The sequence below is a fragment of the Manacus vitellinus genome, unplaced genomic scaffold, assembly GCF_001715985.3.
Source record: "Manacus vitellinus isolate BGI_N305 unplaced genomic scaffold, ASM171598v3 scaffold_44_pilon, whole genome shotgun sequence".
Lineage (NCBI taxonomy): Eukaryota > Metazoa > Chordata > Aves > Passeriformes > Pipridae > Manacus > Manacus vitellinus.
In genome coordinates this window covers 6,780,894-6,796,615 of record NW_021940565.1, presented here as the reverse complement: position 1 = coordinate 6,796,615, position 15,722 = coordinate 6,780,894, and the positions used below count along the sequence as shown (strand labels likewise).

Here is a 15,722-nt window from a genome sequence, read left to right as displayed (position 1 = left end):
TGAGAGCCCCGGCCCGGAGAAACCACCGGCCCTCGCAGCACTGCCGGTCCCGCACGGCACCGCCGGCCCGGCACACAGGTGAGCGCGGCGCCGGGACGGGTGCTCCCAGCGCGGCCGCGGCAGCTGCTCCGGTCCCGCTGCGCGGGGCTGCGGCGCCCTCGCCGCCGCCGAGCGGCCCCGCGCGTTGGCGAACACGGTCATGGTGCGGCGCTTCCGTGCCCGGGCCGGCGCCGCCGGCTCCCTGTGAGAACAAAGACAGGAGGTGGCCGCGCAGGCGGGCCGGGTGGGTTCTGAGCCAGGGAGAGACCGCCCGGGTGTCTGTGGAGGGAGCCGGGACCAACAGGCAGCTCTGAGCAGTTGTGCTGCCCTTAACGGGGTGGGTGTAGGTGATGAACAGAAAATAGAAGTCCAAGGGCGGGAGTGGAAGGGCTGTTCATGGAAGCGGAACCAGAGGCTCACCCAGCACACCGCGAGGAGGGAGAGAGGCACAGGGGAAGGAGCTCTGAGCTCTGCACGGGTTCGAGTTGGGCAGTACGTTGTGGCATATCTGAAGTCAGGTTATACCAGACCTAGTCTTATTTATCCACTAGACTGTAGCTCTTGTTAGTGTAGTCCCTCCCCCTCTGCTTTTGCTTCTTCACTTTTTCAGTAGAGGAGCGGAGTCAATGAGAAATTATTTTTTATCTTTTTATTGGCCCAGTTGTCCAGACGTAAATTTTACCCCACCTTGAAATTGTGGCCTTTCTTCTGCTTTAGAAGCTTTTTCAGCCTTATGTGTTGTTCCTGTTAGATTCTTGCCAGCGACTGCGGGGTTCATGTATCCTGGGTTGCCATGGAGAGCTGTGCAGCCATCTCAGAATTTGGGAGAAGGTGCTGAGTCTTGCATTTCAAAAAGATCAGTGAAGAGATTCTAGTCCCTCCTTAAATTTTGTCTGGAAACTTTGTACCTCTTGTTTAAGTCATAATTTTAATAGAGCTGTAAACGGTAGCAAAAAAAGTTGTCCTGATATTACAGTCCTTCTAAATTAATTTCTTATAACAATGTTGCTTTTTACTGGTTTAATTAATGGTTACCAGGCCTTCTGAACTGTGGTCCTGCATCCCTCTCCAGCAGGAAGGACTTTGTACTTTTAGTACTTCCGTATAAAACTGGGACAAAACTTACCTGAAACCTAAGACAGCTTCATTGGACTAGAAGAAACATATGTGAGTCTTGTCTGCTGCTTTATTTAATATGCTGTTGTTTAAATGCTCTCGAAAGTTTTTCAAGCATCCTAAGACTACTTAATTCCAGCTACTCTTGCTGGAGAATTACTTCACAACTTGATGGTTAGAAGGTTCAAGTAAGTTTTGAAAAGCTTTTCATTGACATCTTACCGTTCTGTTCTTGTGTGCTCCTTGTCACTTGGCTTTAAATTGTTGATACTTCGCTTTTTCATTTTTTCCTGAGGTATATAAAGACAACAATTCTTTCTTCACATAGATTTTCTTTTGGTAGTCAGCAAGCCAGTCTCCTCCTATGAATGTTGAGTAAAAGCATTGCAAAAACATAGAATACCTGTTTCTTGTGGCATGTTGCAGGGAACAATCAATTTTGAAACTGAGTCTTACTTCCTGCAGCTTGCCAGGGTGGGAATGTATTCTTATTTTACTAGAACTGTTTCTAATGTCAATTCTCAGCCTTTTTTGTCAACAAATGACAGCACAGTATGATTCAGAGAGCAGCCTGGTCTGTCACTAGTTAGAAAGGAAAAGTTTTAGTAAGACATGGGTGTTTTCGTAAAAATAAATGCTGTTTGTCCATAGTTTAAACTATTGAATGTGTGGGGAGTTTTTGTTTTTTTTTTTTTTTTTATAGTTTATCTGGATTCTTCTGTTTTACTTAAAACTGGATCATTTTTTAGTTTCCCCTGATGTTCCACTTTTTTAATTTAATAGCCAAGATGTTTGTACTTTTTGTAATTCAGGATTTTTGTTACCCTTGTGTGGTCACTTTCACTTTCCACAACTTAGTAATTCGTGCCCAGATCTGGTAACTGTGTTCTTGGTTCCAGTAGCTTTTAAGCTTAAAATCAGAATGAAATTGGTTTTGTTCAAGGAGCAGGTGTTGATCTTGAGACTTTGCAAGAGATTAACCTGTTATTGCTATAACTGCTCCTGCGAATGAAAGAAAAAAGAGATACCAGGTACCAGAAAAAACCCTGAACTTTTCTTTAGCCATTTAATAGCAAATTTGCTATACAAATGATAGTACCTGAAAAGAAAAAAAGGGGTGGTATTTTGTGGAAACCACAATATTAGGAATGTAAAATACAGGACAAACAAAAGTGGACAAACTGGTAAGAGATGGTCTGAAATGTATGTACTGTTGAACAGATGATTAATGTCAAACTGCCTCTTGGGACTCAAATTTGGCAGTGTTTGAGGAATATGGTTCTTGTTCATATAATGAAACTTTTGTGTATTATAAACCTTTTGCTAATAGGAAGGAAAGCTTTCATGCAGCTGAGTTACTGGGAATATAAACCATATGTGATTTATAAAGACGGCTCTCTAAATCTATTTTATTTCTGTACTATTTCTGTTTGCTACATTTTTTTTTCCTACCATTGCCCTGCTAGTATCCTGTTAGGAATTCTGTTCCTTGCATGCAGCCACTGGTTTGTTAGAGGACAGGATGCACTATTGTGACCCAGTTATATTGGTGTAATATTGTGTGTCAGTAGTGGATATATCCATGGGCAGTGGGGGCAGAATGGACTCCAGTCCGGTAGTCATCACTGAGGGAAGAAAATGCAGTGAATAGATTCTGAATAGATTTGCACCTGCATCCTGAGTGTTAGAATGAATATGCAAAGCAATTTACAACTTGGCACCTCAACAAATGCTGTTGGCTTAAATCTACATGGGTGATGTGCTATAAATACACTGTACCTGTGTCTATAAGAAGCAAACAGTATGAAAAGCCAACACATGGTCTTCTCCCCGTAGTATGTGTTCATTTGTGTTTATCCTGCGCTTTAACAGTTTTTTACAGGTTGTAGCCATGCTTGTTCAACAGAGGAGTCATTAGAGAGGATGGTTAATGGTTGCTGTCAATACTCGGGAACTGAGGGGCACCAGGGATGCACCCAGAAATGCTGCTGGCATTAAACTGTCATGGATCATTTCAGTTGTGTCATACAGGTTCTATGAGAGCCACGTCTGCTCCTTGCAGGATGAAACCTTGCTGGAGTAGCACTGAGTTCTTTATGCTGAATGTCTGCTTAATCTCTGAATGAGCATCACAGTGCAATGTAGGAAATCTGAAATAGCAGCTACGTTGCTTCACTTAAATTGCTGTTGTGTTTTACTGCCAGTGACTCTAAGGATTATTATTTTTTTTTAATTTATGCAATCTCAAGACAACTTTTCCCATTTCTCTTTAAGGTACTTGTACAATCTGTTTATCTTCCTTCTTTTACTTACCAAGATCTCTTTTTAAGAGATGTTATAGGCCAAGAAGGAGCTGAGCTACATGGAACATTTTATTGGAGAGATCTGTGATCAACTTGCTCAGTCAGTTTAAGTGCAAATAGCCAACCATTTGTGCTGAACTCTTCCCATGTGGCGTTCTTTCACATCGTGTAACATGCTCCATTTCCCAAACTGAAGGTAGTTGAGTGTCTTGTTGCCTGGGAGAGGCCTCATATACGTTAATTTGCACAATGAGATGTTCCCGATGGAGCAACATTCAAATTTACCTTCTTGGTAACAAAGAGAACTTGGTAACAAAATTCTTGCTGATTTTGTGGGAATATGATTTCAACTTCTGTTACAAATAAAAATATCAGAAGTTATTATTTTGTTGTGAACTGTCATTGCAGTCTATTGTGGCACTTAAGCACTTTATTTTACAGTGCTTAAATGCCAATCTCATATCCACTTATGGGATGCTTGGAAAGAAGGCGGCACAATATTTTGTTTCATGTGTGAATGACAATTTGTAAAAAAAACTTGGAACTTGTTCTGATTAAAAAAAAAGGAATTCTATTACCTTGACATATCAAATATGTGAAAAATTATGAGCTATTCTGACTTTACTCCTTTTTTTAAAGTAAAGAGAAGATATTATTCTGCTATCTTCTTGTATCTTAAATCTTAATCTTGCTGCATATTAGAATGAGTTCAGTTGCCTGATTAGTTTTATGATGGGGACATTAGTTATATTTTGCTGGCACTTCATGTTCTCTTGCTTTCTTATTTTATCATAGTGTGGGATTGCCTTAGTTCAGGATTTAAATAGATGACTTACACTAACTATCTGCAGGAATATCTATAATAAAAATGCTAGTGGTTACTTGTGTCAGCTACACCAGGTTCTTTAACTTGCATGCTGGACAGTAATTATGTACATTAAGTAGCAAGCTATTTTCCAGCTAATTACCAATTCTCTTAGAAAAAGGATGTTCTATTCTGGAAGGATACTCTGTGATGGAGGCACTGCGAGGGCCATCTCTGCATCATTGAGCACCAATACCAGTCTCATATGTGCATTTGTTGCCTGTTTGTTTTGTTCTTCTTAGTGGAATTATGTGTGTTAGCTGTTTGTTTGCTTTTGTCAACAGCACATTCTAAGACTGTAAGTCACTAAATGTCCTGCATCCTTGCCAGATGCCTTCGATATCTCTGTTTACAAAGCTATACTATATCTTTACTGTGCCTGATAGGGCACCTTAGCATTTACTGAAGTTAATAGAGTTGGTCTGGAATATGGCAGTATTCTGAATATACTTGCAATGTGGATATATGTATTTTCTGCCACAACCAAAAAAACCTTTCTAGAAATAGGGTGATAAATAAAGTATCTCTGCTATTAACCATGTCTGTCATAATGCAGGACCATATTAGCAGTTGGGTAATAGATGTTGGACTTGCTCTGGAGCTGTGTTCCTCTAGTGTTGAATTCAAATCCATGCTTTCATTTCCAGCTGTGGATGTGGTGAGGGCATCACTCCATTGTGAGCAAAATTCCTCTCAGAAATGCTTTCTGCCTATTGTTGTTGTGTTTTGGTTTGGTTTTTTATTTAGTCATCTCAAGATTGTCACCTGTGTACCACAACCAGTACAATACCCACCCTTTCCAGCCATTTCAGCACTGTCTGTAATATTCAGCAATGTGCCTTAGATTCATGTGGGTCCATATTTGTAAGTCAACATGGTAATGTAGTTGGGGTGGAGGAGGAAGCATCTGAACCAAGAACATTAGATAGTGGTATTAATTTATTTGCAGGTTGTCTGTTGAGCCTGATAGCACAGGATGTTTAGGCTGGGTCTTTCCCATGCTCTGCAGTGGTACAGGCTCTGCAGCATGTGCTTTATTAGACTCACACCTGGGAGAGCAGCTGAGATAGTTGTTTATGAACCTCAGCTTTCCTGTTCTGTCCTTCAGATGCAACCCATTAATGTGTGATGGGAGCCTCACTTGGATTGTGTGCCGGAAAGGGGCTTGTATGCTGCTAAACTAGTCCTTTAACAGAAGCTCCCTGGTTTATACTAGGGTTTTCTGCTCCACATATAAATCCATGGGGAGACAAAGGCAGTGTTTCAGAGCAGGCATTGCTCCATGTCATCATGACCCTGAATGAAACCTCAAATTCACCTCATCGGTGAAGGTGGTTTCTGTTTGCTGTCAGCTAACCACTGTTGAACAGCTGTCAGAAGTGGTGCAGAGAGGAGTTGAAAATTAGGCTTCCAAGAATAACCACACTGGTCTTAGTACAATGTTTCTTGTGTCTGCATGGTCCACTCTCATGACTAATCACTTGTACTGTGCTCAAGGTTTGGAAAAACAATTTTTTTCCCAGCATGGCAAACATTTGCCTTAAAGTTCATTCACTGGGGAATATGTATTACTGCAGAAATGCTAATGATGATGCTGTTTGCTATGTAAATACAATACTTGATATGGAATTTTAAAGATTTTTTGGGTGGCTTATTTTAGGCGTATCTATTCAGGTAAATTTTAAAAATATCCTTGAGCAGCATTGAAGACTAAAATAGAAAACGCTCTATTTCTGAGTGTTCCTTGTTCTATGCTCTTTCATATTTTGAAGGTCTGGAGACAAGCTAATCTCTATTTCAGTAATGGAACTGTTGGGTTTTTTTGTTGTTGTGTAGTCTGTGTCTTCCTCCACAGGGTATACAAAGCTGTTTTGTTTTCAGATAATCCAGTTTGAGCTTCTTTTCCTTCTTCTTTTTTCTTTTCCTTGCACATGCTATAGCATCTTCCCAAAAGGAAACTCAAACTTAGTTCACCCTTGGGAAATTCGCCTTAATCATGGAACAACAAATCCTTGTTGCTAGTTTTTCTAAGGAAATACAATTTGTGCAATTGATCTGCCTCAGTCTGTACTCTCCTCTTGTAGCTTTTGATTCTCTCAGTCAGTGATGACTTCACTTGGCTGGTGCTCCTTTCCTGTAGCTTTGTGAGAAGTAGCAGATGGGTAGAGAAGGCATGACTTGGTCGTCTCCTTTTGGGAAAGGCAGAAAGAACAGAACTGCTCAGCCCCCAAGTGACCAGTCAGGATCTGTCAGCCTGCCAGCCATGTGACTGAGGATAAGCAAAGCAATGCTTTTAACCATCTGACAAGCTCCAAAAAGGAAGGTGTGGGTTGAGGGAAGGAGCAAACGAAAGTGCAGAAAGGTACCATTTTAAGGCGATGTAGGGGGTAAAAATCATCTTCCTCTCCCACTGTATTGTGATTCTTGGCTCTGTAGACTGCTAATAAATAGCAGTATTGGCTTTCTGATGCTTGCTGATGAAGTTGCACCTGTCTGGAAAAACAGTTTCCTGCCAGAAGTTAAAATTGAAGGGATCTGTCATAGACCTTCAGTGTAACTAAGAACTGCAAACTGATTAAAGTGATTGTCTGCCATAGTGATAAAATTCATAGTATGTAATAAATGTTGCTGAAATGGAAAATGCCTTAAAACGTGAAATGCTTGTCTGGAAGTTGCAGTAACTAGGACTATTAGCCTGCATACAGGCTTTTGGGAAAGAAATTGCAACTAATGTTTTATTGCTGTCGAGAACTTGAAGTGCACTGGTCAGATTTAAAGATGGAGGTGTCTTAGTTTCTTCTGTAACTTCTTCCGGAGTGATTTTTTCCAATCTACATGAAATTTTAATTAAAAATGCAAGTTTAGGAGAAAACTTGTTTCACTGTTAGTTAGCTGACAGCACAGACCTTCTCCTGATGCCTGTTAGTTCACTTGGCTTTTCTGCTGAAGTCCTATGCCCCCTGAGTCAATCCCGTGTTGATCATCAGCTCAGGCAAGGCCGGTTACTCAGGTACTCTCAGCAGTTTCTCAGTAGTTCAGGTGCATCAGTTCAAAGAGCAAGGCTTAGTTTGCTGTAGCACAATCCTTCCAAGGCCAGTTTACACCTGAGAGATGCCATCTGTGGAAGTGTTTGACTTCCACCTTCTGAATTTTGAATTCATCACTCTAATTAATGTGCTTTAAGTTTACTTACTGATTACACGTTGGCCTGGCCAGAGGAGTCATTGGCATCCTAATGACTTACGGGTGAAGAAGCGAGCTATGAAGACCAGACCCAGTAATTTTTGTTGGATATGTGATGATGATGTGTTGGCCAATGTGGGTGTGTCCATATCACCCTCCCAAGACTAGGAATGTGCTGTATGGCCAGTAAGGAGGCAAGGAAGCAGAAGTAGTGCTTCCAGCTGGTGGGAGATGGTGGCATCAGTCAGAGGATGAGCTTAAGTATGAGGACAGAAGCGTAGCTGTGTAGCTACAGCTGTGTAGCTGTAGATACAGTGAAGCTATAAACAGGTGATGTGGCATGTACTGCTAAAAATAACTGATATTTAAATAAATGCAGGTGTTCTGATTTACTTTTAAGTATAACTTTGGTTTTTTTTAATTAAAGTTGGCAGCAGGAATGCTCATGGATGGTTGCTGCAGACTGGGTGGCTTACAGCCATCTGCCTGTGTGAGTTATCTGATGTGAGGCCCGGACAAACTTCCGGAGAGTAAATACCTGTAACATGGATTGCCCAGTATGTGGGTTGCAATGGTATGGTAAACTGGAGGTGTCACGCTTCATAATTGCAAAAATACACCCACACCCACTTGTTGATGCCGAATAATTCTAGTGATGAGCGTGGAAGGGCAAAATAGTTGTTTAACTGGAAGAATGTGGATAGTCTGTTTGAGGGCTGCTGTGAAGGTAGAGTATGATGGGAAAGGGAAGTAAAGCTGGTACTTGATAAAACTAATGAGAGGAAAAGGCATGGCCTACATTGACAATTAAATATAAAGGGTTGCATTTTCTTCTGTTGACAGCTCTGTATCTGAGCTCTGTTCTTGTCTTCTGACACCTCTGCAGTCTCCTGATGAAATATGCATTTGTGAGTTACACAACTATATGTTTACTTGCAAAGGAAGGTAATATTAGTACTGAGCAATAAATATGTCACTGTCTCTACTAAAAATATTTTTAAAAGTGGGTAGACTTTTGAATACAGAGTTTCTTTTCTGTTAATCTTTTCCCAGCCAGCCTAAACATGTCTGATGTCTACCTGTTGGCTGCTGCAATCCCTTTGAAGCAGAGTTTGGAGCTCATATCACAATGCTGCAGCATTTTGGAATGGCAAGCCAGTGTAAACACAACACCTCTCACCTCCCAAGCTCCCATACCTCCCCCCTTTTCTTTGGGGAACAGGGAGGGGAAAAGAGAATAGATCTTAAACCTTTGCTGGCTGCTGTGCTCATAGTATTCCAAGTGGGACAGTCTCCAGCATGGATGATCTCCAGATGGGATTCTGCCTTCTGGTTCTCACTGCAGAGGGCCTTCAGCTGATTATCCGGGTTTCAGCAGCACTGTTTCTGTGTAAAGCAGTTTGTGATCTATTCTGTAGTATGCCTTTCATTCTGTAGCTTTCATCCTTTAAGCTTTTTGGTTGGAACTTCATGAGGCCAAAGAATACTAACAAGGGTAAATTATTCAAAGTTTCCAAGAGAAGAGAGAGCGTTGGTTTTTGTTAAACCTCCTTTGCTTTCTCACTTGCCTACAGGAATTGCCGTATGTACGTAGAAGGCTTTGGATCTGCCTTTCAGTTCTTGATTGACGTTTCCTGCTTGGTAGGAGCAGTGTTATGCTTTTACATCAGCTGCAAATGGTTATGAGTTATTAACTGACTATGAGACTTCAAACCAAGCATCTTGTGTTCCCTTTGCAGAAACTGAGTGGAGCTAAAGGGCCACAGATGAAAGAACATGAACATTTCTGAAGGTGTGAGATGTGTCTGACAGTGACCTCCTAACCTTGGTAATAAAGAAGAGTTTTTCTACAGAAGCTTAGGATATCTTTACTCCAACTTCTTAATATACTAACTGGAATGGTGTTCTGACAACAATTTTCTGTAGTGAAGTACTTACCCTACTAGAGGACGGTGTTACTTTCCCTGCTGATAATGCGGCTCCATGGAGGACAGTAATGCTTGGATAAGCATGCGCGAGGATCGCTCCTTCCACGTGCGATACAGGTAAGGCTGTGCTAATTTTACTGTGGATGAATAAGTGCTCTTAATAATAGAAAACTAAACAAGCTGCAACAAATAGTTTGACATCTCTGTTAGTTATTGGAACTGAACCACTTTTTTCTTTTCTTGATTTTTGAGCAATGAAAATTTACATTTGCTATGTAGGAGATTATATTAATATAGTTGTGTGATTGTACAGTATTGGAACTGTGCATGGTAGCAAATAGTATGTAATTGTCTGTATTTCTTTGTATTTTGGGTAGAATGATATGAAGTATGATCCATGCAGGGTAATACCTGCTCCCTCTTCTTCCGGCTGTGGACTGCCTATGCAAATTGTTAAGTTTTGTCTGCTGCAGTTCTCTGTACTTATCCTATCATTACTTCTTTAAACAATGAATTTTTAGGCACACTGTCACCTATGCTGGTGTTTTCCTTGCTTAAAATGAAGAGATTTGATGGATAGATGGAAACTCCTTTGAAACCTTGGACTAAAAAGTACTGTTATTGCAAGTGAAGAGGAGATGTGAGTTTCCTTCTGAGAGCTTTTATAATTTTTCTTCTGAATCCCCTTTACAGACATGGGGCAACGTGTTGGCATTGCAGGCTCACTCTAATGACCCTGAACAACAGAAGCATTGTGTAGTGCATGGGTTTGGAAGGGTAAATCTTGCAGCTCATTCAGCAGGAATGGACACTGGAACACTGGAATGGTTGTTTTAAAAAGAAATAAAAAGCATGATTCAACTCCCAACCTGGTCATTCTTGCTTTAGAGGCCTTTTTATAGCTGTCTAACAGCAGTAAGGCTCTACCTGTTTTTGTAAGACAGCACATGCGTAGATTTAATTCTGAAAATGTTCTGACAATGTTACATTGCTGTTAGATTGGTCTTGTCTTCCATTTCTTAGAAGTACAGTGTTCTAGTTAGCAATGCAGTCAGCATGAGGAGCTTTTTCATGGTCAGTAAAGAGAAAAATTAGATATAAACTGTAATTTATTGTCTGCTCTCTCTCTTTATTTTGCTAAAATCTTTATAGTGTGGCTTAGACAGCAGGAATCCCTAAGTGCGTGAGCATGATGGTTCTTCTGTGCTACTTGTTTCTTTAACGTTCCTCCCTCCCAGCTTTCCTCTGATGTGTCCCCACGCTGTTGCTGATGCTCTTGGTCCTCCCCAGATAACCACAGAAGATCCTTGCTCACTTTTTAATGAAAGCAGGAGCTGTTCAGGGTACTGTTATAGAAGTAAATGGATAAAAAAAGCATTATACCCAATTGTCTCGTTTAAATTGACGAGTCAAAAATAACTTTGAAAAAATTGGCAAGCACATTCAGGGCAAAATGTCTTACTGCTTTATGCTGTATTCCAGTACAGTCTTGAATGGTACCAATTAAAAATATTATCAATAAAATATTAATGGCCTTATTAAGCCTTTGTCTAAGAACTGTAATGTGATGGACATTTTTAAAAAGTCATGCCATAATGCTTTTAATTTTAAAAAATATTAAACTTTTCTAAAATTTAGAGAAACTGCAAATTAATTCAGTATATTGAACTGGAACTTGATGATGATTTAATTCAATCATTGTAATTAATTTTTAATTTTTTAATATTTAAATTAAAATTTAATTTGGAAATATTTATTAGGTCGTAGTTTAAAATTTAATGCAGGTCATAAGTTACAGGGGGGAGGGGTGTTACCAGTTTTAAAAATTTTTTAATCACAGTTATGTTCCCAGGCTCATTTGGCTCTGACTGGTCTCTCCTTTTTGGCAATCCATTACAACTGATTTTAAAAGAAGCTGGTGGCCCACTCCTAAGGAAAGGCTTTACTATAGGTCTGTTTCTGACTGTCCAAGATGTTTCTTTCTCCCCCCAGTACTTGACCAGTATCACTTTAGCAGCTATAAAAATGCTTATGCTGGTGGAAGGACACTATTTTTTATTCTTTTGTTGTTTAGTGACTGAAAATAAAATGCTAATGCTACTAAATGGGGCTAATAAATGATCTATAGGGTAAATATTTGTAGGACTTGCTTGGCTTGGCCTATTAAATTTACACACCAAAAACTTGTCACTGCTTTTATCTTGATTGGAGCAAAAGAACCCAAAATCCAGGTGTGTGTTTCTTGGTGTGTGTGTTGTTTGTTTCTGACTTTGCCACCCAGCGTAGTCGGAGGGAACCAGTGTTCAGTGGGGGTGAAGCTGTTTGGAGTGGTCAGTGTGGAGGCTCCTGCATTCCGTGTGGGAACCAAGAGTAAGTGCAGGAGTCAGGAATGGTGTGTGAGCTTTATTACAGGATGCTGTGGGGTTAGTAATGCTGTGCACCTCAACTAAAGAGATACAATAGGGGGGTTTGGTTTGTGTCCAGGTGTGTCATGTGTTTCTTGGCAAATTGATGTCAACCTTGTTCCCTCTCAAGAGCAAAAAATCCTCTTGCTGGGAATTGAACTGACTAAAACTAGATTGTCTTCAGAGATTGTAGTAATTAATGAGTCTTAGTGCCTTCTTCTATTGCCTTACTTCTTAGCAGTTTTCTGATTTCATTGTAAGATGGGAACAGCTGAAGGCAGGGAGACTCCAAAATGGGAGAAAAAACCAGGGAGGTTGGGGGGAGGCAATATGTTTAGGGTTTATATTCTTATAAGTGTAAAGGTTTAAATGAGAATGTGAAGGAGGTCAGAGAAGAACAAGAGGAAAAAAAGGGAGCCAGGCAAGAGGAAAAGCTTAGAAGGGACAGATAAGGATGAGGTAGTTTTACAAATGAGAAATTATTGAGAAGATGCCAGCCTTTCAGAGAACAGGTCCAGGCAGCTATAGACAGAATAACAAAATGAAGCCCTGTGTGAGCAGTTCCACAGTAATATCTAGGGGAAGGTTATCCTGTTCAGCAGGAACAGGATTTCATTAGAAGTACCAAGATGAATGGGCCTTGTTCTCTTCTTCTCTCTGGGGATTCAATGTATCTTTTGTTTGGCCATTGGGTGTTGAGTAAATAATTCAATTCAGCCCTGGGAGCAGAGAAAGTAATGTCATATTCTCCTTGTAACTATTTAATGACTTCTTAAAACATTGATAGCCTAGCCCTGTCTGGTCTGCCAACATGCTGTTTAACCATTAGTAGTGACAGGTGGAGAACACCTACGTAAATCTTAAAAAAACCCCAGCAAAACAAAAAAAGTGTTCATTTGCATAAGTCCTTTTACATAGAGGAGGGGAAGAAAAAAGAAAATCCAAACCAAAACCAAACCCCTTCTGAGTCCAGTTTTGTACTTGATGGATAAGCCTAGCAAACTTTTAAAATAACTGAATGATATCATAGCTCTTATATAACATGAATAAAATATTAATATTGGGTGCAGGCAACTGAAATGGTAGGTCAGTAAGAATGGATCCAAATGGAATTAAAGTTTAATTGGCTGTAAGATTCTAGCAACCTGTTAACACAACCTTTCTAGAGTTAGGCTCAAGAGTAATGTTAAATTTTGAGTTCCTTTTTTACTCACACAGTTACTAGTTCCCATTTTCATTTACTTCCTGTAATTCAGGTTGAATTGAAACACTGTAATAACAGCTGATTTTCATCAGTCTGGGTATAAGCCTTTTGCTTCATAGTTATTTGTGTTGTGTATGAAAGGACCCAGATCTTTCATTTTCACAAGCTATATTGAGTCTAGGGTTGCAAAGTCAAACGATTATGTTTCAAGTTCCCTGAGAAAATGGTAGTGCTGCCTTGGCATTTGGAGTCTTTGGGGTGTGTGAAATGAGATGAATGCAGTCTGTCAGGAGTTCCTGGAGCACAGCACTCTCTGACGTTGGCCTTGTACCTTTTTTAACTTTGCCTTTTCTCCACTGAATATGTGGCTGATGCATCACAGTTGCAAGTCAAAACATGATTACTTTTTTTTTTAATGGAATAAATTCACTTACAGAAGTGGAGTCCAGTGTAGCATTTTGACTATTATGTCACACACACATTTTGCTGAAAGTTCTGCCCTTTTTAGCCGTTCAAGCTAAAAATCTAAGGGACTGAGTGTGGCTGTGTAATGGTCTAAATCTTTGCACTGAGAAGCACCATATTTTCTAGCCATCACTCTAATTGGACATGTCAGTTAACATGAGGTGCCCGGAGAGAACCTCTGTGGATAGGATTAAGATTACCCAATGATGTGTTTTAAGTCCTAAACCTTCAGTTGCTGATGGTGTAATCATTCCTGCCTGGTACTTAACTGCACTTAATCATTTCTGCCTTTTTCTGTCTTACCTTCAACACATGCACAGTGTAGTGAAAACCAGGTGGTGTGTTGTAGGAATGCTTTAACTTCTCTGAGAAGAGTTTCCAAACCTAAGATAGTGCATGTGTTATGGATATCCAACCTGAGAAGTTGGGCCTGGCAAGAACTTCATGCCCGCTCTACCTTTTGCTGTTGGCATCTTTACCAACTACCAAGCACACAGTGCTTTTCATTGCAAAAGCTAATTATGTCTGTCATCTCGTTGTGCTTAAGTTGTGGAATGTCGAAGACCAGCAGGTATGGTACTGTTTGTGTTGGTAGCTTATTGTTCTTATGATCCAAATTCTTCTAGATCTCTGGGAAGTCTTTGGATTTTTCAAATATATATTCTTCTTACTCAGATCTGAAAAGAATTCTGTATGATCTGTTTTCTTCCAGTTTAGGAAAATAAGGAAATGTAAATATTTCAGGTACGTTAAATACTTCATCACTATGTCTTGTCAAAACATTTTAATGGTGTTGCCATTAAAATAACAATTGGAAAAGCCAACATTTAATTGTCCACTTTTTGGCAATATTAGGACACGCTTTTTAAACAATTACAGAATGTCTCTTACCGAGTTTTTTTTTGTAAAAAAATCTTTTAAAAAATAGCATGATGACGTTTTTGCAAGCTTTTTAAAATGCATGTATCTTGCAAAAGCTAGAGAACCATCTCGCTTCGAGACCGAGACCTGAAATTATCGTCTTCCTTCTCCTCCTCTCCCCTACCTCCCTTGCATCCCACAACTGGAAAGTAGGAAATGTTTGTATATAATCATTAACACTTATGACATGTTACATTTTGTACACCTGAATTCACAGTGGCGAAAGTGCACGTGAATGGTTATTGTCACTGTAGTTCTCTATCAGCTTCTTCATTCATTGTTCAAAATGTAATCTTCTGCAAATTCATCCATGACTGCAGTGTTTTGTACCTGTATAACTACACAATTATTTGTTGATAATAATAAGCAGTATTCCAGTGGGTTCTGGAATGGTGGTGTATCAGTGAAGTAACTTGCATTGACATACCTTTTGTCATTAATTGAATCTAGGTATTTTTTCTTACACTGAGAATTTTCATAGCAGTGCCAATATAAGAAATGAAGTGCCAAGGAATATTGAATTACATAGGAAACAATTTAGGGAAAATTAGTCATGGTTTTTGACACACAGAATATTCTAATTGAATTTTTTTCTTAAAACAATTTGCAGGTAACTATCATATCAGCCTAAAAATTAAAGTGCTTATGTTTGTCTAGATGGTGAAAACTGCATTTTTTAATCCTACTGGTGCTATATATGGACAAAGCAGTGATTTCCTCCCTCAGAATGCAAAAGAAAGAAAACAAGTTGAAGCTGTTTGTTGTAATGTTAAGTTTGCTCATCACCATTGAAGTTGCAACTCCCGTTTCAGCCCAAGTTTCTGTAATATTATAATGCAGAGCTCATTGGTTGTACTGTGGGGCTAACTCCCTTTCCTAAACAAATAGAAGCCCTGTGAGTAAAAGACCCTCTTCAGAACTCAGGTGATGGACAAAGTACTGCATTTGAGTGACTGTTTGCTTGTTTCCATTGTGCAGGATGGAGGCTTCCTGCCTGGAGCTGGCTCTGGAAGGTGAGCGCCTGTGCAAAGCAGGAGATTGCCGGGCTGGTGTGTCGTTCTTTGAAGCCGCTGTCCAGGTTGGGACTGAAGATTTACGTACCCTGAGTGCTATTTACAGCCAGCTGGGCAATGCTTATTTCTACCTGCATGAATATGCAAAGGCCTTGGAATACCACCACCATGATTTAACTCTTGCAAGGTAATCTTGTGTCCTTAACCATGTTCTCCATGTCATCCCATTCCCATAGAGACGAGCAGCTGGCTGCTCCTTTTCCTGCCAAACCCTATTAAT

General features: G+C 40.0%; 1 protein-coding gene across 5 annotated transcripts in view; it reads left to right on the top strand.

Annotated features, from left to right (window-relative positions):
- GPSM2 (G protein signaling modulator 2) overlaps positions 1-15,722 on the top strand; it is a 34,880-nt gene that overhangs the window by 7,843 nt on the left and 11,315 nt on the right. For 2 of the 5 annotated variants that reach the window (XM_018078995.3, XM_018078992.3), the window contains 2 exons: positions 9,246-9,551; positions 15,408-15,629. In XM_018078995.3, the coding sequence (XP_017934484.3) occupies positions 9,490-9,551; positions 15,408-15,629 (284 nt within the window). In that variant the 5' untranslated portion in view covers positions 9,246-9,489. Of the gene's footprint in view, positions 1-22; positions 79-1,077; positions 1,207-1,237; positions 1,344-9,245; positions 9,552-15,407; positions 15,630-15,722 lie in introns of those variants that run through there. The other 3 variants (XM_018078994.3, XM_029962255.1, XM_018078993.3) reach the window with 3 other exon arrangements.